At 49.1% G+C, this 22,492-nt stretch overlaps 7 protein-coding genes across 7 annotated transcripts; 5 read left to right on the top strand and 2 right to left on the bottom strand.

Annotated features, from left to right (window-relative positions):
• Positions 1 to 627: 627 nt before the first annotated feature.
• VTN77DRAFT_9144 (uncharacterized protein) lies at positions 628 to 1,263 on the bottom strand (the record flags this gene model as incomplete). The annotated part of the gene is made up of 1 exon (XM_069425720.1): positions 628 to 1,263. The coding sequence occupies one exon, from the start codon at positions 1,261 to 1,263 to the stop codon at positions 628 to 630; it is 636 nt and encodes a 211-aa protein (XP_069274184.1).
• Positions 1,264 to 10,189: 8,926 nt separating this feature from the next.
• VTN77DRAFT_9143 (uncharacterized protein) lies at positions 10,190 to 10,567 on the bottom strand (the record flags this gene model as incomplete). The annotated part of the gene is made up of 4 exons (XM_069425719.1): positions 10,190 to 10,216; positions 10,273 to 10,330; positions 10,387 to 10,471; positions 10,528 to 10,567. The coding sequence occupies 4 exons, from the start codon at positions 10,565 to 10,567 to the stop codon at positions 10,190 to 10,192; spliced, it is 210 nt and encodes a 69-aa protein (XP_069274183.1).
• A 1,929-nt stretch (positions 10,568 to 12,496) lies between these two features.
• Positions 12,497 to 13,569, top strand: VTN77DRAFT_9142 (uncharacterized protein; the record flags this gene model as incomplete). Its single annotated transcript, XM_069425718.1, has 5 exons — positions 12,497 to 12,653; positions 12,727 to 12,819; positions 12,881 to 13,110; positions 13,175 to 13,396; positions 13,468 to 13,569. The coding sequence occupies 5 exons, from the start codon at positions 12,497 to 12,499 to the stop codon at positions 13,567 to 13,569; spliced, it is 804 nt and encodes a 267-aa protein (XP_069274182.1).
• Positions 13,570 to 14,396: 827 nt separating this feature from the next.
• VTN77DRAFT_9141 (uncharacterized protein) lies at positions 14,397 to 15,553 on the top strand (the record flags this gene model as incomplete). Its single annotated transcript, XM_069425717.1, has 3 exons — positions 14,397 to 14,502; positions 14,580 to 15,144; positions 15,241 to 15,553. 3 exons carry the CDS (start codon positions 14,397 to 14,399, stop codon positions 15,551 to 15,553), a joined length of 984 nt encoding a protein of 327 aa, XP_069274181.1.
• Positions 15,554 to 17,148: 1,595 nt separating this feature from the next.
• VTN77DRAFT_9140 (uncharacterized protein) lies at positions 17,149 to 18,684 on the top strand (the record flags this gene model as incomplete). The annotated part of the gene is made up of 5 exons (XM_069425716.1): positions 17,149 to 17,301; positions 17,361 to 17,472; positions 17,562 to 18,019; positions 18,075 to 18,436; positions 18,510 to 18,684. The coding sequence occupies 5 exons, from the start codon at positions 17,149 to 17,151 to the stop codon at positions 18,682 to 18,684; spliced, it is 1,260 nt and encodes a 419-aa protein (XP_069274180.1).
• A 2,939-nt stretch (positions 18,685 to 21,623) lies between these two features.
• Positions 21,624 to 22,011, top strand: VTN77DRAFT_9139 (uncharacterized protein; the record flags this gene model as incomplete). Its single annotated transcript, XM_069425714.1, has 2 exons — positions 21,624 to 21,720; positions 21,785 to 22,011. The coding sequence occupies 2 exons, from the start codon at positions 21,624 to 21,626 to the stop codon at positions 22,009 to 22,011; spliced, it is 324 nt and encodes a 107-aa protein (XP_069274179.1).
• Positions 22,012 to 22,073: 62 nt separating this feature from the next.
• On the top strand, positions 22,074 to 22,454 carry VTN77DRAFT_9138 (uncharacterized protein; the record flags this gene model as incomplete). The annotated part of the gene is made up of 2 exons (XM_069425713.1): positions 22,074 to 22,232; positions 22,299 to 22,454. The coding sequence occupies 2 exons, from the start codon at positions 22,074 to 22,076 to the stop codon at positions 22,452 to 22,454; spliced, it is 315 nt and encodes a 104-aa protein (XP_069274178.1).
• Positions 22,455 to 22,492: the final 38 nt, after the last annotated feature.

The raw sequence follows: 22,492 nt of genomic DNA, 5'->3' as shown, positions 1-22,492 counted from the left end.
TGATTCGGGGTCTGTCATAGCCGAAAGGCTCGGTATGGACGTTAAACTTGATTAATAATAATAATAATAATAATAAGGCCAGCCAAATGGTAATTTCGTTGCGGATGCGTTTCTGTGCAGTGTGTTTGCGGGTCCGAATTATGCCGTGGATATAGGGACAATCGGTTCCGGGGCATGTCCATTCCTCAAATTCAACCTCAGGCTGTTCATTAAATTAGCGTGAAATAACGAACAGAAAGTCCCACACGTACCTCACATAGAAGTAGCATGTGGCACCCTCCTGGATTTCAGTTTTTCAACAGACCTCATACAATTCTTCACTGCAGACGGATGAAATGAGCTGTTGGTAAAAGTTATATAATATGGCATACATCTCGTTCACGGTGACAGCCATTCTGTAGGGTTACTGAGCTTGCGTCCGTGGCCCGATGGGTACTTGGACTCTTCAATCCAAGTCTAGAAGTTGGACTCCAGCAACGAATCGTTCTGAGGAGGAGCAGACATGAATAGGAACTGGAGCGCCTGGTGAACCCACCTGTCTTATCGGTAGGCCAATCCTTTCAGAACTATTGTATATACCAGTAGAGTTTATCAGGCTTAGATGTGTTCGGTGATCACTCAGTAACGTCAGAATGTCTCCAATTGCTTTTTGGCCGTACCTATAGCCAGGGTCTCCTTGTTCTTTGCGATAGGCACCTGATTGGGGATCTGTGTTGTAAGACGTTGCATCTGTTTCAGCTCGGAGTCCGTAAGACCGATGTTATGAATATCGTCCCATTCCAGGCGAGAGGATGGCTGGCCCAACATGGCTCGTAGGAATTCATCCACCCGTTTCTCCAGTTGATCCGCATTGTCAGACTGTTCAGCATCAGAATTATCATCTGACATGTCTTCCTCCTTCCCTCGACTTAAGTCGAGGTCTGAGAATGCCTGATATCCCATGCCGATGATTTGACCAAGCATTTTCCTGGCTTGGTTGAATTCGACCAATAGATCAAAGGTGTTTGCGGTAACGAGGATCCAAATGCGCTGGCGCCGACATTTACCCAACCGATGGACCAGTGCGATAACCTGGAGAACAAGATTTACTGAAGTGGCTGGCTCAACCATGACAATGGCAGAACATGCAATATGCATATTCAGTCCGGTCGAACAGGTAGCATATGTGACAACCAAGATCTGCGAAGGGTGATTCGGATCATTGAATTTCGAGGCTGATTGGAAATATGTCGGAAATAATATTTCCTCTAACCTTTTGTACATTCAAGGACAATATTACCAAATTTTTCGAGACCTGATATTGCCGTTCCGCGTGCTTGAAGTTCCCCCCAGTGGATGGAAAACAACTGAGCTCTGGAGGCTGTTGCCGTACTTCTCCATAGCGCGAAGCTCGGGGGAGTAAGGATAGACTGATCGGTTCATGATCGTTCCCACAGTTGAGAGTCTCCTTATCTGTAGCCATATCGACATGCGTCATGGTATAGAGTGCCGGAGTATACATCCGGAGCACGATTGCGCTGCCTGCAATCCGCTATCGTGGATATTCACGGCCGGTAATCTTTGCAAAGCCTCTCGCGGTTAATGATCATCCGGGAGAGGCCGGAAGTATCATGATCTCCACGTTAGACTGAGATGCATCGACCTTGACCTCTATGTCATGCCCCGACACCTCCAGGCTAGCAATGGGCTGCACCTGCGTGGGACCTCTCAGAATGATTTGACTTCGAACTCATTTTCAACTCCGTTTTCATAGATGGACGCGGCTTCTCGAATGTGGAAGCAAACGATATCAGGAGGTCGAGGTGCGCGGTGAACTGAATTCCTGATTTCGGTCAGTTCCCTCACACCAAAATGTAGGCTTCCTGTGGTCGCCGTGCTTGCTAGGTTTCTCTTGCCTCACCAATGACCTTGAGAATCGTGGCCGGCGTCAACAATATATATTGTTTTTTCTCACCATGTTAGGTGCCCCAAGTCCCAAAACAAGATGGGGTAGCTCTCTCCCATCGTGTCCCTCAGTGCGTTTTGTGCGCTGATCTAATTCAACCCGGAGCCGAGAATGGATCTGAAAGACACATATATGTCATCAGGTGGAGAAACCATCCTCCACAGTGAGGGATATGCCGCGAAGGGACACGTCCTCAGCCGCCTCGCCAACTGCGTGCGCTGGAAGAAAACATATTAGCTTCCAGATCCAGACAGGTCTTCAGAGAGTTTAGGGTAATCATACGTGTCGTGGCCCTATCCAAACTTTCCTTCATGTTGCGAGGCTAGCAAAGCCTTGATCTCTCCATTACGCGTCCCATGCATAAATAGTCCTGGAGGACATGGTTGAAATCCAGTCCTTGAAGACGGTCCGCCACGTGGTCTCTCCGGCTGTCCTACTTGTTCAGCTGGAGATCGCCTTGTCAACATTGGCGGGTGCATCTCGGACTTTTTAAAACATGATGGTTCCGGGTTGTAGACAGCGTCCCAATCATAGAGCCTGCATTAGTTGAGTTGAATATCATATGTCACCTAGGATCTCAATCAAAAACGATTCAATTTTAAGAACCTCTTATTTTCCGGTCCGGCAGTATGTCGAACTTCGTTTTAAATGGTGGACATACCATTTTGGGGGCAAAAAGGCCAGATTGTTCGAGACATTCTCACGGATTTCATGGCAGGCTGAATCACTGAGGCGATTCAGAAAGTTCGGGCGACGTTTCGAATACATCATCCGCTCAATCAGTGCTTCTTTCCCCACTCTGGGCAGGGCTCTCCAAGCTCTTCCCACCTAGGCAACCAAGAGGAAGTCCACCTGTGTGGGATAGAAAAGCATTCTAACCATTTTGCTGTTGATCCTCTTTGTATCTAGGAAAGGATTCGCTTCGAGTTGCCTGAGTAGGCGGACTAACAATGCTTGTCAAAGATAGTGTCACTGTATTTGAAAACACTTGTCTAGGCCAATACTGTATAACTAAGTTTTGTTAGAACTGAAATATAAAGCAGTAAGGGATATATTAGTACTTACTTTGTCAAGCATCGTATATCGGAAGAGATGGTAACAAGGACGTGCGCTGCCAACGCTGGCTGGAGGCCCTGTTGGTTTTGTGCCCCGGTGCATGGTTTGAAGGCTTCAGGAGAGATTCAATACCAACTGCTTGACAGGCGAACGTCACTTGGATAAGCTCCTTGACGTATAACCATCTGTATCTACCTTGAAGACGTCGTCGCGGTTTCTTGTAATCGCAGTGAGTCCGTCTATTGCATTGGTTCCGTAAAGATCTCGAACCAAGAGCATTTCATCGCCAATGGAAGACTCATGGTCAAACCAGGCAGCTGACGCAGACGAGCAGTCGAGCGCCGCGGATGATTTGCTTTGATTTTGAGACACGGCTGTTTGCGTCTGTGAGCAATGCAGTCGACGGTTATATCGAGTCGGGGCTTTCCCGTTTTCTCCGGTAGATCTCTCAGCGTCCCCGTGAAAGGTCATCCGGATTGTCAGTCTTGTCATTGGGTCGTCCAGATGAGGTAAATATTATTAAGACCGACAACGCCCATTCTCACAAGAGATCCTTTCTGTAGTAGTCTTTTTCTCCAATAGTAGGAAAGAACGCGAAGAGTCCTTTGAAACCGGAAGCTCGCCACAATCGAAGTAATGTAGGTCCCGTTGAGGAAAAAGCATTTTAAAAAACTTATACTGGCTACGGACGGGCCATCTCATGGACGAAGACCGATGACCTATCCTGTGGAGGCATTCTTAAAAAAAATGTTTTGTTGTACCAGGAGGTTTGTGAGGCTAATGACCAACCGATATCGAAGATGACGACGTTTTCGGTGCTCGATAATATATGAACTGCGTAGGGCCAATCGTATTTATTGTAATCCTCCTCATCTACATCTCCGCGAGGCCCTGTTTTGCGACGTCCTTTCACATACTCTGTGTAATCAGTGAGACTTTTCTGAAAACAGACGAACTGGATACAGTCTGTCATATATCCATGGGTATATACGACGTTCAAAAGTGGCGTATGCTGAACAGCCACGATGTGGCTAGGTTCCTCGCCTGGTTCTTCTGCGGGTGTCCGCATGGTGCTCCATGTCCTTCCAACAGGCTGGTAGATACGTGCGCTAGAGGTAATGTCTAGTTATTCCTATTGGCGTATTCGACACGGAAATGGTAGTCATTAGATGATCAAGATAACACATTGCGACAAGGACACAATGGACCGACTAGAGAATGGTAGTGGGTGACGAACCGATCATGACGGATGAGGAAGAAGTGGAGATGTATTGACAGGAGAGTGAACCCTTCGGTCCTTCCTCAACTTCGATTTCGATAACTCCAGCCACGCGTGATAACGCACTTCGTTTATCGGCATGGAGCTCGAAAGCAAGATGTGGAAGATGTTCCAAATTTCCCTGAGATATCCAAGACATCGTGATGCGAGATGGTACTCATTGTAGAGACCATATTGATAAGTGACATCTGATGATTTACTCCTCAGGGAACATCATCACATCCTTATCTTTGGATATCGCCCATCAGGAGTTGTTTGATCTCGTCGAATGTCACTGAGATCCACCGACTGAGTTGGAAGTTGATGAGATCATGTATCACTGAGAGGGATATCTGAGCTGGAGTCTTCGGGACGGGGGTCGTAAGACTTTTAAGAAATAAAGGGCATATTTGATGATATCAAGGACATGATGTGTGTCATCTGGGCGTACAGTAACGCATCTGGCGTGAATTGCCACATGAATGGGGCCCTAGTTCTTCTTAGTAAGAGAAATCATTCGGTTGCCAAAGAATATCACTATTATGCAAAGAGACTGGTAATTGTATCTTGAGCAATTCCGTGAAGCCCAAAAGTCCTTGAATATGAAGGTCCTTTTCCGGGCAGAGTTGTTGAAGCAGGTCCTTGACAACACGCAAAAATGGTGCGGTAGATACCGATCACCATGTTTGACTGATGCTGAGTCGGCCTCATACACCCTGTTGCTGGTATTGCGACGGTGCCAGAATCCTGTCTAGTTCTGCTGCAACGAGAAATAAGCCCAGAGACCGGTTGATCGAATCCCAGTTGCATTGCTTGTGCCCATATAACATCCTTGACGCGTAGTTCGGGACCAAAAAACGCACAACCAGACCACTTATCATGTGATGGCTTATCTTCACGCAAGAAATGTAGCTAGTCGCTTGAGATGTGATCCGCCAGTCCATGGACTGGTCGTGAGACAGACAACATCTCCAGGGAATGAGATCGTCATTTGAGATCCTCTGGAGACAGGATATTGTGGTGATGCAAGGCACGGTGGAAGGTTAGGTGTGCCGGGAAACGTCAATCAAATTTGGACGCGATAGATCTCCGCAGGGATCGCGTCAAAAAACGTACTCATAGTGAGAGGGTTGGCGGTTTGTCATGTGGCATTTCGTGCTTCTAGCATTCATCCCGAACAAAGCTCACTCATCAACATATTCTAGAAGTCGTTTCGGTGCTGGGTTATGCTTTCGGGCGTAACCACGGTCGGAATAGGTTGCTGTTCCTGGTATCGATATACGAAAAATTGCGTCCTATACGCGCGGTTAATCCAAGCCTCCTGCGATATTGGATCCTTACTTACTGAGAACGACACACAAGGCTGGATGAGTCTGGGGAATCTTTACCCAGTTGGTACGCGGAAAGCTGCACCAGCTGTCGCGTTGGCCTTCAGAAGAATACCAGGTCAGGGCATCCACAAGCCGAGTTGATTCCGAAGTGAGGTCGCCAATCCAGACTAGCCCCTGTCACGGTATGGCGAACATCGGCACAGGGTGGGAATCGAAGGTGAATTCATCGACATTCATCGTAGATGGACTCTTCTGATGTTGCAAAAGCGAATAGCGAGAATACGCGATGTATCACCACAGCAGACATATGCCCATACGTTTGTACTATCGGAAGACAGTTCATTGGACCTTGTGGCACGCGTGAGCCCCAAATTACCCTGCTTGGCAAAGTCTGCCGGCCGTAGTTCGCCTCGTGCAGTGGCTGTAGACCCAGCGTCACAGAGTTTCACGTATGGTGGTCGGTATATGTTCTGCACTGGATCTCAGACGAGCCCGATAAGTTTCAAGCTTCGGAAAGTTCTCAGTCCCCATCTCGCCAGACGACAGGCTTGGTATAATTTCTCATGATCGTATCCATTGTACACCTGATTGTAATATGTCATCAGCTTTGTTCAGCAGTAAAGTCGAAATAATTTGTTGTTAGAAATATCACTCTTACCTGTGTTTGATGCGCTGCCTCCACATAGAGTCAGTTCGGATTCACGAGTTGTACTTCGACAACAACTACTGCAGCTAGTCATCAGCGTTTGGTCAAAAGCAACCTTATTATCAGAGAAGTTGTTCTTACCTGGGTGTGGTGACGCTCTCTCCACCATATGAAAAATTCAATATAAAAGCAAAAACGGATCTCCATAAGTCAGGGCTCAGTGTATGTGGGAGACCTCCGCAAAGACATGTATCTAGCCAATGCTCCTTATCTCTTGCTTCCTTCAATGGAAGAGGGAAGTTGCATATTGCCCGAGGTCATGGAGAAGTCGCAAGCCGAGATATACGAAAGGCGCAGACAGATTATTCGCTCTTGAATGCGATTCATAAAACTGAATTCTGTCCTCGACCTCCGCAGAATACAGATTTCCCTGGGTGCTAGTGAGAGCATCCTTCCTAGCAGCAGGTATATGCGGCAGACGTCTTACATTATAGTCGGCAATTCTTTCTTGAATGTTGACTCTTCGCCGGAAAATGCCGATTGTCGAGGTAGAAGACACCTGTAAGGGCGGATGCTTGGTATCTTATCAGACGCCACAGAAGCCATGCAAGCCAGCATCCTGTTCGTCTTCAAAGGGGACCAAGGGTAGAAAAGAAGCCAAGAGATCCGAGCCGCAAGAATATAGAGATAGATCAGGTACGTTTTGGCCTTGTGTCGCCAGATATCGGTGAAAACTAACTGAGCGCAGACTGTGCGTGTGGGGAATGACGATCGAATGCCGCTTTGAGTTCCAACAGTGATTATATTCCAATCAGTCATTCGCCGATTTGACGCTGAGATGTTCATAAGCTTGACGCTTGTCGGCCTGGTTACCACCAGCCCACGCTCCATCTGCATGGTGCCTGACTCGAAACAACACGAGAAAGAAAGTCGACTGTCGTGGGCTGAGACAAAGCCATCTGCATCTTGCTTGGTGACCGACCGAATAGTACATGTCTTCATAATGGTCGACGAGCTCTAGACGACGAAAGATTGTCTGAATGAATCCTGTGCGTGTTGAGTGCCGGGAACCAGTGGCTGACAACAATAGAGCCGGTTCCTGCCGATGCTCTTTCTCTATTCAGAGAAATTAGTGTCAGGCTATCCCAGTATTGAGACTCGATGACCAGGATCAGAGAGCCGAGGAGAAAGTGTGGACACTTGGAAAATGAATGAATGACTTTAGACGATCCCAATTCGACAGGTCCTGGAGATGGGAACTGAATCGTCTGCCACATCAGATGAGATGACGACATTCCAGAGGCACAATCATCTTTTTTTCGTCTTCGTTGATAGTGTTGAGGCCAATGAATGAAGTTGCTCTAGCCATGAAAAGGATGTAAGGGCTTAATGGACGGAGAATTCAACAGGAACAAGACGCCTCCGAAGATGACGTCGCTCCCTTCTGCTTGGACGTCTGAACCCATTGTCGGCTCTAACTTTTGTCGAAATCCCGCGTCCACAACATCATCTGTTGGCGTTTCGGTGGGCCGCCATTTTGCATTGAAAGAGTATCCGAATATTCGTATAGGTTGTCGAGGACGAAGATTGCATTCGCGATTCTGTCGTCATCCTTCCCTCCTTTGTCAATCGAACACCTATGACATCTGGGTCATCAAATAGGCAGAATGAGCCATCTCAAACTTGAAGTCGACAAGGATGTCAGGAATTAAGGGGCTCTCGGGCATGAAGCGGCTTGCTGGAACGATGGCGCTTTCGACAAGTCACACTTGGTTGGACTCTCTGCGACAACTAGATGAGTTGCAGAACGTTTGCTGTCTCATATATAGTTTGTTGGACAACGCTGATGTACTCCTCATCCTCAGACATGATCCATCCGCACGAGAACAGGGACATCGTAGCTGGTGTTTGATATCAGACCCGAGAGAGTGGCGTCATTGAAAGCAAATAATGGAAGAGTATCACGCCCGCGCTTCCTCCTTCTTCAGCACAGCTTGACCACCATCAACCATAATGATGTTGACGATGGCGTGGATGCTAAAGAAGCTTGTAACCATGTCGTATCATATATATATAATATATAATATACTGAATGGATACTAGTCCTGCAGGAAGGAAGCTGAAGTATGATGAGAGGATCTCCCCAGATGTTCCAGACAGCGAATGAGCTGGACGTGTGGAAGAGACAGACCTCTTTCGAGATGTCGGAAGGTTCCGGTGAGATGTATCCCGCGGGGCAAGCTTGAGGACATTTCGTCGGACGGCCGCTGATATTGAAGCGCGCCATCTCCTCGATGATGCAGACGCTGCCGGTTCAGAACAAACTGTCTTCGAGGCTTTGTAATTTCGATGAGTTCTGAGTTGATTAGAGAGACAGGTCGTCTGGAGACAACTTAGCTGCCCGTGTTGATGCTCTTCTGTAGGTCCAGCTCTTTCGACGTCGTTGACGTGATGAGTGTGTTGCAGTTAGGATACTGAATACCCACAATGACACTGGCGGTGTACAGACGTCAGTGGAGATAAGAGAGAGTAAAGTCCAATACATCCAATTCGCTTGACTGCAGCCAGTTGCAGTGAAGAAAGAGTAGAATAGAAGTGAGCAGTCAGTACTCAAAGAGTAGCAACAGGATGACTCGCTGTCGTGGACATTTTCAGTGACGGATCGTTGTCCAGACAGCAAAATGGCAAGGGAGGTATGGCGATGTTGACGGCAAGATGCCGCCTAATTTCCGGTAGTTGCCGTCGTAATGTACTTTCGTAACCTGCCACGGCTTGAGGGTTGATCTATCGACGCCAGAGGTGTTGAGTGGGCAGAATTCGGCGACTTGTGGTCCAGACACAGATGCTCACACGCCTGAAGATAGGAGATGAGTAGTCATCCAGTTGCATTGATGGCCTGTGCCGCCTGAGATGCACACTGCGAAGGGGAGAGACTCTGTGCACGTGGCTGGCAACCCGCTCGCGTCACGAGGATGCCGATTCTGACGCCGTCGGCTGTATCAACTTGAGAGACAGGCAGAGTGGATAGAGCTGCCGAACCGTACATCTGGTTGCCTGTTTGGATCAAGGAGAGATAATAGTATGTCATCCTGGTCCTCCCAAGTAAGGTGGCAGGCAAGCCACGAAGCCAGGAGCGGTAGATGGGCTCTTCTTCGTGATGAGGAGGGAAATATGAAGAATGTACCTAATCCTCCTTGACCTTTTCTTGTGTACACAAACAAGACGGCATCACGTTCCCTTCTTCCCCGAACAACATGGGGGATCTGCAGAGTATGAGCAGCAGACATATCCCGGGGACCCGTGTATTCCGTCACGATCATGCTTGAGTTCCTTCCACGCGTCTGCAACGCGCCCGTCCATGTCGCTGAAAGAAAGCAGTGGCAATCGAACTTCGGCACCGAATCCGACATGTCGTGCGGGAATTGCCGCTCATCTGACGATGGCTCTCAACAGCTGTCGGAGACAGAGAGAGGAAGGGATTATCTCGCGAGGGCTTCATGCCTGACATGGAGCGCGGCGACCACGAGGTCGATCGAGGTAGACGGTGTTGCCAGCCCTGATTGTTCGTATGGCAGGTGTATTTCCTTCGACGAGGACTGAATATGAGAGAATGGAGGATGAGAAAAAGGATGAGAGGACGCGAGGATGCAGGACGCAGGATGCAGGATGTTCCTGAAGTAACGGGAGACCTGCCGGCCCAGTGATGGGAACCCAAACAAACATCTCGATGAGATGCATGTCTGACAATTGGGGGGCTGGTTTATGCCCATCGGTCAGGTTCTAGACAACAGAGAGAATAATGCATCAGTAACGTGAAAGCAACGCCTTCATGAAGGAAAAAAGAAAAGGAGGGTGGCAACATACCCGATATACCTGATTAGGAGATGCCAAAGCTTTTGATGCAGCCTGATCGAAGAATGGTTTGTGATGTCATGTGATATGGACCACCAGGGCTAACTGATATGCCACGCATCAGAAGTCTATCCCGCATGAGTATGAAGCCAGAAGCCAGACCATGGAGACTGAGTGCACTCACTGCATGCAACAACCCGATGCTGTTCGTGGGATATCCAGACAACAAAGGTAAGTAACGCCTCTCTAACGTTAGAGTGAGACATGCCAACAAAGAAAGAACAGGGACGATGCATACATACTACCTGCAGCTTGACTGCCACCATCCATGATGGTGATGATGAGATGGAAGACATGATGCGAATCTCTGGACCAAGTAATGCCTATCTAACATTAGCATGAAGCGTGAAAGAAGCAAAGCTAAGCTGGGAATTATTACTCCAATCGAAGACCAATATGGGAACTGTTTTGGTCAACATCCATCTCGTTATCCCTGCCAGCCTGTGCTGATGACTCTGTTGGTATATTTGGCGTGCGTGGAGGGGTCGAGGAGTAATTGGCATTATGCAATGCCGGATCTCGTGCTTCCCTACTTAGAGCTGGATTCTGAGGGGAAATATCCGGGTCGTCTTCGGAACGCTCGTCTATGGCCGGGGGATCAGATCGGTTTTGTTGGAGAAGCTGCTTCAACACAGAGTTTGGAGATAGGGCTTGATCACTTGGACTTGGGACCGAGGAGTGTCTGAGAAAGAGCATCCCAATTTTTCTTTATACTGCCCTCAGCACAACCCTACCAGGATGAACGAGATGCAGAAAAGAATCGAGCCACGTTGTATCATTATATATATAAAATATATATATGATACACTCAATGGCTGTTGGTCCGTCGCCGTGGGGCCCGGTGTAAAGCCTGTCAGCGCCGCATTGTCTGCACCCTTTGTTGAGACTGTCCCGTGGGATGTGGGATAAGAGATGCAGAAGTTGGCAGACCCGTCTCAGCTCCCGCCTGGCCATAGAAGATGGCGAGAGATGAGGCAAAGAATGAAGAAAAGAAGCAAAGAAGCTGGAAGAAGCTCCAATACGTCGTGGTATATCGTGTATTTATCTATATAACATATATATAATATATGATATACCTGACGTCCAACCTGGTTGAAGATCTTTTTTTTAACTGGGATGGGACGTGGAGAAGAAAGATTTTGAAGACTTACGACCAGTTTGAAGGGGGAATGGGCTCTATTTATGCTTGTCCTGAGACCTACGAATGAGGATATTCCCATACTTACATGCTACGATTCCCTTATTCCCTGTCACGTTGTGAATCACGTGACCAAATTGGGGGTAGGGGGTGGACGATCAGCCTACAGAGGGTGAGACGATTCAATAGTCTGGACAGAGGCGTGTTGCTGTTGCAATGTGCGTTGAGATACATCTATGGTAGTAGTGTTGGTGTTCAAAGAACTCTCTGTCTTGCTAATATTGGAAACTGCCAGTGAAATGGCAGAAAATACCCAGAGTAGAAGGCGGTGTGTCATAACAGACTATTCCCAGATCATTATTTTCATGTAGAACACCTCAACAAAGCACAATCCTCTATCGGCCTCCTATGGGTTTCATTTGAGACATGCTCAGAATCAAGACAGTCAAGAAAGCAGTGAACACTAGATAGAATTGTTCACTTGCTCAGAGACTGTCTCAGTGACACGGCAAATCTCAGGGAATGCTGCGTATGGTCGCAGAGGGTATTGGGAGAGGAAAAAATACGGCAAGCTGCAGGACTGCGAAAGAAGATGGAGATCCATGGATGCCTGAGGAAGGACCTTTTCTTGGGCATACCCGTGTGCAGTAGGATAAAAAAGATGTGTAGATGTATACAATTAGAGACGTGATTGGACAGCCAAACTATCGGAGTCAGTCCGAGGAGGAGAATCGCCCAGTTAGGTAATCTGTTGTGCGCAACGAACGATGACGGTAGCCCAAGAGATATGATAATTACGCCGATAATATCCGATCGCAGCAAGAGATGGAATTAATGGCATATTGTATTGGTCTAATTATCTTTGAAAAGAACGTCTTTGCGCCGTTCAATTTACATGGATTGTACAGGAGTATGCACCCCTCGGATAACCCGCCGATGATCTGGGCCATCGGTCCCACCAACGCACCCCGCAGTCGGGATATCTCAGCGCGAGAGGGGAAGGAGAAGCAGAAAGAGCAGGTAATAATAATCATGACGGGGATCCTGCGAGATCTTAGTTTTCAACAATTTCACTGGTGTGCTGCAGCTGATTTCTCTCGATCGATTTGATTTGATTCAAGTACAGCACAAACATACACCGTGTCGGCCTCGTCTTGACTAAGAAATAATACATACTCTTGCAGGCAAATAGAACAAAGAAAGCATCGCGATGCAAGCCGCAAACCGACTTCTAAGAGCGCTGCGCACCGACAGCGGCGTCTCATTCGGGGCCTGGCAGATGCTGCCGGGCGCCAACCACGCCCGATTCATGGCGCGCAGCGGATATGACTGGATCTGCGTGGATACGGAGCATGGAAACATCGCCGGTAGGCTGCCTATCACTACGAGAAGAAAGAAAGGAAACGACAGGAGAAGAGTTGCTGTGCTAATGGCTACAAGACTGGCAGATGCACGAGGCCGTAGCGGCCATTGCGGCAGAGGGCGTCAGTCCCATTGTCCGAATCGCGGCCAATGAGGCCTGGATGGTCAAGCGTATGTCTCTGCTTAATCGCAGGAAGCATCATCATATTCTTCAAGTCTGACGACTAGATAGGTGCTCTCGACACTGGCGCACACGGCATCGTCGTCCCTCTCCTGTACACCGCTGACGACGCGAGGAGATTGGTCGAATCTGCGAAATTCCCGCCTCAGGGACGGAGAGGCTTTGGAAGCCCCTTCGCGATGGGCCCGACGGGCGGTGTTTCGCAGTTCGAATATCTCCAGACGGCCAATGACTCTCTCCTGACGATTGTGCAGATCGAGACCAAGGAGGCGCTGGAGAATGTAAGTAGTGAACATACACACAAGAAAAGCGCTTGCGGGAACGGCTATTGACATATTGCTACAGGTCGAGGAGATTGCCAAGGTTCCAGGAATCGACGTTCTGTTCGTTGGACCCTGGGATCTAGGGAACAACATCGGCCGGCCTGTGCAGGGCGAATTCCACGAGGACCTGAATGCTGCCATCGAGCGCATCCGCAAGGCGGCCGTCGACAATGGCAAGAGGGCAGGAATCTACTGTGTGGGCGGAGAAGCTGCCCGGAAATACGCCGAACAAGGCTTCCACATGGTTAGTTGCCGTTGTTTTCTCTTGCGAGTTGATCTATGGAGATTATTGCTAATACGTTGATTGCACTGCAGATCTCCGTCGTCGCTGATGCTGTCGCCCTTCCAACTTTCCTCTCCAACGCGTTGGAAACTGCCAAAGGGGGGAAGAGCGGAGCTGCTGTGCCTACGTACTAGCAAAGCAGTCAATTCGAATGATACCTGGTATATAATATAGCTGGAATATGTTACAGACCAATACAAAAATTGTCATCTGAGAAAAAACAGTTATGATTCCGCTTCATCCACCAGTTTCTCCACCTCCTGCTCTGTAAACCTATGGAACAGTTTCCGCGGTTCCGACACTCCCTCCGCCTGTCGCACCGTCTGCACGTGGAGAACAGGGACATCGAACTCGTAAACATCTTTCCACTCCTTGTTCTCCGGAGCCATAATGTCAATCTCCGTGTAGTCAAAGTTCCGGCGCTGACGCAGCTTCGATACGGTGAGCTTGGCAGTGTCGCAGAGCCCGCAGTGGGCGCGCGTGAACAAAGTCAGCCGGGCAGTGTTTTGCCCAAGCAGGGCTCTCGTAAAGAACATTGATACGAAACGAGAAGTATTCGCGTATTGACGTGTGGAGGCTGTGGTGAATCTGTCGAGTAAATTGTCTCACTTAATCTCGCTTAATCATCTCTCCGGCTTGATTGGAGTAACTGGCACTAGCAAGAAGTGAATAAATCAGTGCATTCAGCTGGTTCAGGGGTGGTGTAGCAGCTGAGCCAACGTGTTTATCCCTGAAGGTCTTTGGGGATGCTTCGCTGATGGAACCTTCGAGTTCCATGCACTAACCCGATTGGGCGGTTTCCATTGCGGCCAAACCGAGGGGAAGCTCCGGAGGTCAGAGCAAGGTCGCCTTCTATAAATTTCCATCTTTTGGCGTGAGAGCTGCCTTGTTGCCTCTGTTCTCGTGCCTGTTACGCGACTCTTTCATCCTGTTTAATTTTTTTTCCCTGGAAACCACCGCGATGGCGAGCAAGTGCGTTCACAAGGGCTGTGGCAAGATCTTCACCGATCCGGAGGAGGAGTGCATCTATCACCCCGGACCGCCAGTCTTCCACGAGGGGCAGAAGGGTAGGATGTCTCCTGCAGACTGGGCGATATGATTGTAGCTTCAGGAAATTCACGAATCTAATCTGTTTACTTTATAGGCTGGAAATGCTGCAAGCCTCGCGTCCTCACCTTTGACGAATTTCTGAAGATCCCGCCCTGCACCAAGGGGAAGCACTCGACTGTTGACGACACGCCCAAAGAAGAAACCAACAAGGTTGATGCGACGGCCGCTGTGCCAGAGACTGTCACAGAGGAACCGCCGGCGCCCAAAGTAACTCCAATTGCCTCCAGCGCACCACAGCCTTCCGCCGCCCCCGCGGTTGCCCCTCTTCACGCCAACGCGCCGACTCCCACGCCGGCTACCGCGCCGCCAGAAGAACCGGACTCTGACGACCCTTCACTCGAGATTCCTGCGGGTGCGACCTGCCGACGACGAGGATGCAAAGCTACGTATGATCCCAGCATCTCGCGAGACGAGGAGAAGTGCCAGCACCACCCGGGCCAGCCCATCTTCCACGAGGGCAGCAAAGGATGGTCCTGCTGCAAGAGACGGGTGCTGGAGTTTGACGAGTTTATGAAGATTCCTGGATGCAAGGAGAAGACGAGACATCTGTTTGTGGGCAAGGGGAAGAAGGCGGGAGAAGAGATGTTGGAAGATGTGAGGTAAGTGAAGTCTGGCCTGCAGTTCCAATCTGTATCTGTCTTCGACGGCTTCCACCATTTATGGACGAACATGGAATCTAACGGTGACTTTTATAGAAACGATTTCTACCAAACCGCGACCACCATCAATGCCTCCCTCTACCTGAAGAAGATCGACAAGGAAAAGGCCAAGGTCACGTTCACGGCGAAGACGATCGAGTTCAATCTCCCGACAACGGACAACAAGCGGTTCGTCAAGACGTACAACCTGTATGCGCCGATCGACCCGGAGCAGTCGCAGTACTTCGTGCTGGGCTCGAAGCTGGAGCTGAAGCTGGTCAAGGCGGACGGCACGACCTGGCCGGTGTTGCGGAGTGACGATAAATGGACGGGAGAGCGGATTCAGGTTGGACGGGCTGGACGAGTGTAGCCTGACGATAGAACGAATATGAGGCTACGAGGAACGGGGTTCTTTTCGTTTTGCTTGTTTTCGGAATATCATACGGTCATACCCAGGGCGAGAAATCCAGTGTGAAAAATTTTGGGGGAGGGGGGTGTAGTTATATCGAGACTAGTTACAACCATAGAGTTGAGACACGAAACAGTCCTAAAATTGAATACATCTTGATTCCAGCACTATCTAATCTGTATTCTGCTACTGTCTCTGCCATTCATCCTGGAGAAGGGTTATACACGTCACCCTCCATCCAACCAGGTAGAAAGCTGGACCCAGTGAAACCAGCAAAACGAGCAAACACATCAATGTGCAGGAGGAAAAAAAAAGGAAAAAGTTGAAATTTCACGCCTCCTCCATAGCTAAAGGCGCATGGGAGCCAGCAAAAAACCGCCGGCCCTAGCCCAGCCATAAATGTGGTGGGGAGAAAAGAAGACGCATTTTGCTCTCCGAAGCTGGGAACGGAAGGAAATCCATTTAGCGATACAAAAAAGAATAACCCTCAGCGAGCCGCTGTTGTTAGCGGAGCCCCGGTGTTGATTTACATCAAGGTCAATGTAAACCGCTACTGATGATGGGGAAGAAAAGGAAAAAGAAAAGAAAGACGGAAGTTGTGGGATGGAGGGATTTTATGTGTTGGTCGGCTGGGCGGGGGGTGCTAGGATGGTTTGGGACTAGTCGGAACTTTCCCAAGGAGGAAGGAACAACTTACCATATTGAGTTACCGATACAGGGCTAGGGCTGAGATGGCACATGATTTACTGGCACGTGATCTACTTTTGACTTTGAATGCCTCAGGCTGCAAGGGACCATAGGTACAGTACATTTAACACGACAACAGCATGGACTAGGTAAACCCAAAATATATCCAAACCAATTAATCGATTTCTAGAGTGCCATCAATCGTCTCCTTCAGGACTCGTACTGATCTGCAAGTTGGTGCTTATGCTTGCTTGGCCTGATGTTCTCAGTGACACGTTGGTTGCGGCCTAGTGGCGAATCACATGCAACGGCTGTCGGTCGGACAATGTATGGCGCAAGGAGACAGCAAGCAACAAGCATGGATGTAACTGGTTGATGGACAATTACAAGTGTACGGTACAGTGACGACTGGCGAACGGCATTTTCGTGGGGTAACTCCATCGTATTTGCTGGTCGACTGGTGTTTCCAGTACTAAAGCTGGTTCAGGTGCAGTGAGGGGAAACAGCACTAGCCACAAGGTTGGTGGGCCGCGACACCCAGCCCAAGGTTGCCCTCCCAATCCGTTACCCCTTAGGGACTGCTGGGCACGAGACCACATCCCCAATCCCTCCACCTGGTCCACTGACAGCTTCAATTGCCGGTTCGTGCTCTCGTCTGGCTCAGTCCCTTCTCTCCAGACTGCCTCCACACGCCGACTGTTGATGTGAGCTGCTTTCCAGGTCTGTGTCCTCATCCCTTTACTGCGAACGAAGCTGTCGACAACCTCTGTCAATGTACTCCTGGCAAGCATGCTAACAACAGCCAACTGCAGGAACCTCGATTCCACCTCCGAGATCTCCCACCGAGCTCTCCTCCAGCTCTCCACACCATGTCCGGCTCCCTCAGATACATTCCCCTGTCTTACAACCATGCCGACTCGCAGGCCTCCGCGTTGAGGCTGGTCCTGTCCCTCAACCCTCACTGGGAGGGACCAGGCAACCAGATCGAGTTCGTGCGCTTCACAGACGGGATCACAAACACTGTGTGTCAAGCTATAGACGACTGTATGGCCTGAATGATATCAAACTAATGACCTCGTAGCTGCTGAAAATCATCAACCGCAAGCCCGGCCTGACCGAGGAGCAGATCGACAGCGAGGCCGTGCTGATGCGTGCGTATGGTAACCACACAGAGATCCTGATCGACCGTGAAAGTATGCCATAGCCTGTCGTCCTTCCTTGCCCATGTGCGCCTGTTGCCTGTTGCCCGTGTTGCTGAGTAGACTTTGTTATAAATCTCTAGGAGAAACCAGATCCCATGCCCTTCTCGCCCAGCGCGGCCTCGCACCTCCCCTACTGGCCCGGTTCAAGAACGGTCTGCTGTATCGATTCATCCGGGGACATGTCACCTCGCCGACGGATTTGGTCCAGCCGGCGGTCTGGCGAGGGGTTGCAAGACGGCTAGGACAGTGGCATGCCGTGCTTCCCATCTCGTCGACGTCGGCTCCAACTGAATCGCAACCAGTAACAAGTCGTCTGGAACTGCTAGATTCGAACAAGACGGGTCCAGTCCACGCAGACGATATCACTCCCATTCAGCCAAGGCAACCCGGTCCCAACCTGTGGACAGTGCTGCAGAAATGGATCCTGGCGCTGCCCGTGACGACGGAAGAGCAGCGTGCCCGGAGACGAATCCTGCAGAAGGAGCTGGAGCGGATTGTAGCGGAGCTGGATGACGGGTCAGGCATCGGAGAGGGAGGAGTATGTCAGCAGTCATTTGGAAAGGGAGAGACAGATGTGCTAACGCCGTCAACAGCTGGTCTTCGCCCACTGCGACCTGCTCAGCGCGAACGTGATCGTCCTACCACGAGCTGCCAAGTCCGAGTCGGATGACAGCGACAACGACGGCACCGAAGAAGTGCATTTCATCGACTACGAGTACGCGACGCCGTCGCCGGCCGCCTTCGACATCGCTAACCACTTCGCCGAGTGGGGTGGCTTCAACTGCGACTACAACATGATGCCGACGCGGTCGGTGCGACGGAAGTTCTTGACGGAGTACGTCAGAAGTTACAATCGCCATGGCGGGATCGGTGGGAAATCGTCGTCAGAAGAGGAGATCGTCGAGAAGCTGTTCCACGATGTCGATCGGTTCCGGGGGATTCCGGGATTTTACTGGTATGCTCCCAGCTTGGATGTCATATCATACCCGTTTACTTGAATGGTTGCTTACTTACATGTCTACCTACAGGGGCGTCTGGGCACTAATCCAAGCGACCATCTCACAGATCGACTTCGACTACGCATCCTACGCCGAAGTCCGGCTGGGCGAATACTGGGCCTGGCGCCGCGAAGTAGACGGCAGCCGGGCGCGAGCAGGCGAGGAGATGCCACTGAGAGAACGACGATGGGCGCAGGAAGCCTAGTCTAGTTTCTCTCAGTCAGTTTCTCTCTCTTTCATTTTCACTTTTAGACTGTTTCAACTTACATATTTACACTGCTTTTTTTCCCTCTTCTGCCGCTGCTGTTGCTGCATCTGCATGCGTTTTTTTTTTTTGACCTGCGACTGGATCCACCACGATGATCACTGACTGTATATGCCTGTGCGAGTGTCATTTTTCATCTGTTTATCCCTTCGTCTATCCGTCTATATGTCTATTTTATGGCAGGGCACGACGGTACCTACCTACCTTGTTTACCTATTATTTTTAATACCTATCTACACAGACAACAGTCCAGAGTCTACGGTCCACTAGTGACATGAGATCAGTGGGACTGACTGGCTGGACTGGACTAGTCATCTTTTACTTTATTTGTTTAACTTTCTCAAAAATTCCAGAGGGGTTTTCAACAATCTCTCTCTCTAGAAGAATAAATAGAAATACAAAATGAACAAGAATAAAGAATCAAGAAATCAAATCCAAGGGCAAGGGAAAGGAGAAAAATAGATAGGAATGGAATGAAAATGAAATAATAGCGACCACAAGCAGCAGATACCATACGAAAGTTTGGCCAGTTACTTAATTAGGTAGGTACGACTTAGGTAGGCACCTACCTAATTTGTCGATGTTAAAATCTCACACGACAACGATTCCTACCTATCCTTGGCAAGGTTACCTAATTTGGCTCCTATCACACCTATTCATGGATCAGAGACGCGGCCTCTACCTGTTGTGTAGAGTCTCACGGAGATCCATGGATACGACACCGAAGGATATACATACCTACTCCCTGCGACGAATGATATCGTCAAGGGGTCGAGACGTTGAAGGTTAACTTCTAGCGGGTGGGAGGGTGTGTATGTAGTAAGTACCTACCCGAGGAGATGCCGATAAGAAGGGTTGATTGAGCGAACACGAGGTGCAGCAGAACCAATGTGTATACATGCACAGGTAACAAGAATCCAAATCAGAAATAAGAAAAAAAATTAACTGCAACCTCTCAGGCAGAAGTACCTACCTAGGTACTCTTCTTTCGCTGCTAGTAAACAGATAAGAGGAACATGCATACCTTCCGCTTTATTTTATATGGAAATAAGACGACTTAACGGCGTGTTTTTGGACTTCCGCCATGTCTTGGAAATTCGGAAGATGGTTTATTCATTATAGCTAGATCGATTCATCGACACTGTAAATGGACACATATAAGGTGTATGTGTATGTGTATAATGGTTCGAACTATTATTGCGACTAAAATCTTACACGGAAGGGGCCCCATAGCCAAACTCGGCTCACAGACTACAGCTTCCTAGATTGAATAGTGTCTATCTCTCTTTATCTATTCGATTATTGATCGAATCTGACTTGACTATAGAAGCATGATCGCCAGATCAGATCTCTCCTGCTCTGCTTGCTTCTTACCATTCATTCCCACCATTCCATATTCTACGTCCCATACCACGCATATTATCTTTTGCAAAGCCCTTATATATATACAACATGGCCGACAAAATTACCAGCGCGATCGTACGTACCTGCGATTCGGGCACGGGGCAGACGAGGACAACGGGATGTTGGTGGCGGTTCTGTCCGAATTGACGAACAGTAATGGTGTGTGTCGGAGAGCATCAGGAATTGGTTGATCGGTTGTCGGGGGCGAGGAAGGAGCAGCTGGAGGAGTTTAAAGGGTAAGATGCTGGATGTGTAAGCGACGGAGGAGCTTCTGGTGAAGGGTTAGCAGAAATCTCGGTGGTGGATTTGACTGTCATGTCGTTGGTGTTAGGGTTGAAGTTCCACGAGTAAGATTTTAGCGCTGCACCAGTTTTGAGCGTTAAATAGGTACCTAAGAGACAGACAAATATTATTATTGTGTGGAAAGCTTCATCGAATTGGAAGACTCGCCCTGGCTGACTACATAGTTGAGGCCGCACACCTATCTAGTGGCAGGGTGAAAAACTGGGATTAGGGTTATAAAGGAGCAGAGCAGATACCAGAATGAATTATGTACAGTACCTCAGCTATTTCACGACCATATGGATCTCTGTAATGTTGATGTGTGGTATTTTTCTACCCTTGTCTTGGTCCTGCTGTAGTCGTCGTCGTGTGGCTCACTTGTCTTGTGGGCAAATGTACCATTGTAACAGAGGGGAGGTTTCAGGGACAGTGTCAAGCCAAACATTCTTACAACGTCGATTGAAAGATATTCTACCTCAGATAGCCAGTGAAGCGCATGGCACGGAGCTCGAGACGTAGGTAATTGAAAGAAGGCTGCTAACCTGGATTAGAGCCCTCAGGATTGCGCCGTTGTCGTTGTCTACTCTCGATAGAGAGAGAGAGAGAGAAAAAAAAAACAGCGTTCTGAACGATATAAAAAAGCTCACACCCTCGGCATTCCCTTTCGAGAAGCGAGGATGCTACGAAAACCCCTCCGCCTGTTTGGAGGACAGGGGTTTTACTATGGATCCCCGGCCTCATCAGATGTCAGCAGAAATTAATTGCTGCTGACGATGAGGAGGGGGATCGAACTGGAGCCTGCCTAGTAGGCGAGACACGCTCAAGCCTAGCCTAGTCACGACGACTAGGCCACAGGCCCAGTTTTTGTTGTTAGGGTCAAGCTTTGAGTGAGATATATGGCACGTGTTGTTTTGTTTGTCTTTGATTTCGATGCAATGCTCCACGTGACTTGACCAGACGCTGGTATGTACATTCATCCCCTAGGCTATCATTCTTGCTTCCCTTGTATCTTGGTGACTTCTTTCTAATCTGCTTCATATAGTTTCTCGAAGACCGATTGTTCCGCCCCAGTGACGACCAAACAAACTCTCGTATAGACAACCGACGGCGCGACTTCATCAACTTACGACATCACAATGTCTTCCAGTTGACTGGTTTGTGGCCGCCCAGCACGACGGCAGAGTGGTTATCAGATGCGCTACGAGAACTTCGAGAAAGGCACGTCGGACGAAAAGAATGTTGAAGAGTATGACCATACCCGAGAGAATATGAGCGGAGAACTATGGGGAGGTGAGTTCTTTTGAGTCTTTCTTCCCTTGATTACTCAGAATGTCTGACGCAGGGCATGAGATAGTGGTGCTAGTTTTGGGCCGATTCGAGAGATCATTCCTGCAGCGGATGCGATCATCGACATACAGCGATGCGAAAAGGATTGTGGAGAGAGTGGATGGCCGTTTCGAGTTCAAATGGAGGACACAAGAGAATATGATGTTATTGGAGAAGAAAGTGAGTAGGTCGACTGTCTTCCGGTTGTTGCTGTTGTTATCCAAAAAGCCATCCGTTTCCTTGTCCTGTGCGTAGATGACGCTCTCAATGAGGCCGTTGGACGTCAATACGTGACGTTGCGGTGGTCGACTCCCTCAATGGGGTCGACTAGCGATGCACGACGGAAGACATATCGTCGAGGGCTGGGAAGAGTCCACGGGATCCCGGAACCAATAGTTGGAGGCATGATGAATCAATCCTTTCAAGATGGTGCTGATGGATGGACGGCAATATGGTGCCCAGAGCACATATATCAGGTCTGTGTCTGTTGAACCATCTTTTTTTTTCTTCCTTTCGTCAACGCGGCTAAATTATCAAATTAGTTTCTCCTCGGCCTGATACGATCCTCTGCCAGGATTCTCAGAGGTGTTTGTTATCTTATCGATTTGTCGTCCCTGTCCATCGGCCCGCCCGTTGTGTCGGGTCAAGGACCGACGATTGATAAGCATGCCACAGCAAATATCCGCCATCCTGGTTGATAAGCTAGTGTCCTCACAATAGTTATGTGGATAAGGTA

The sequence above is a fragment of the Rasamsonia byssochlamydoides genome (genome assembly GCF_041956645.1).
Source record: "Rasamsonia byssochlamydoides strain NRRL 3658 unplaced genomic scaffold VTN77scaffold_82, whole genome shotgun sequence".
Lineage (NCBI taxonomy): Eukaryota > Fungi > Ascomycota > Eurotiomycetes > Eurotiales > Trichocomaceae > Rasamsonia > Rasamsonia byssochlamydoides.
Note: the sequence above shows the minus strand (reverse complement) of the source record. Positions and strands in the feature narration are given on the sequence as shown.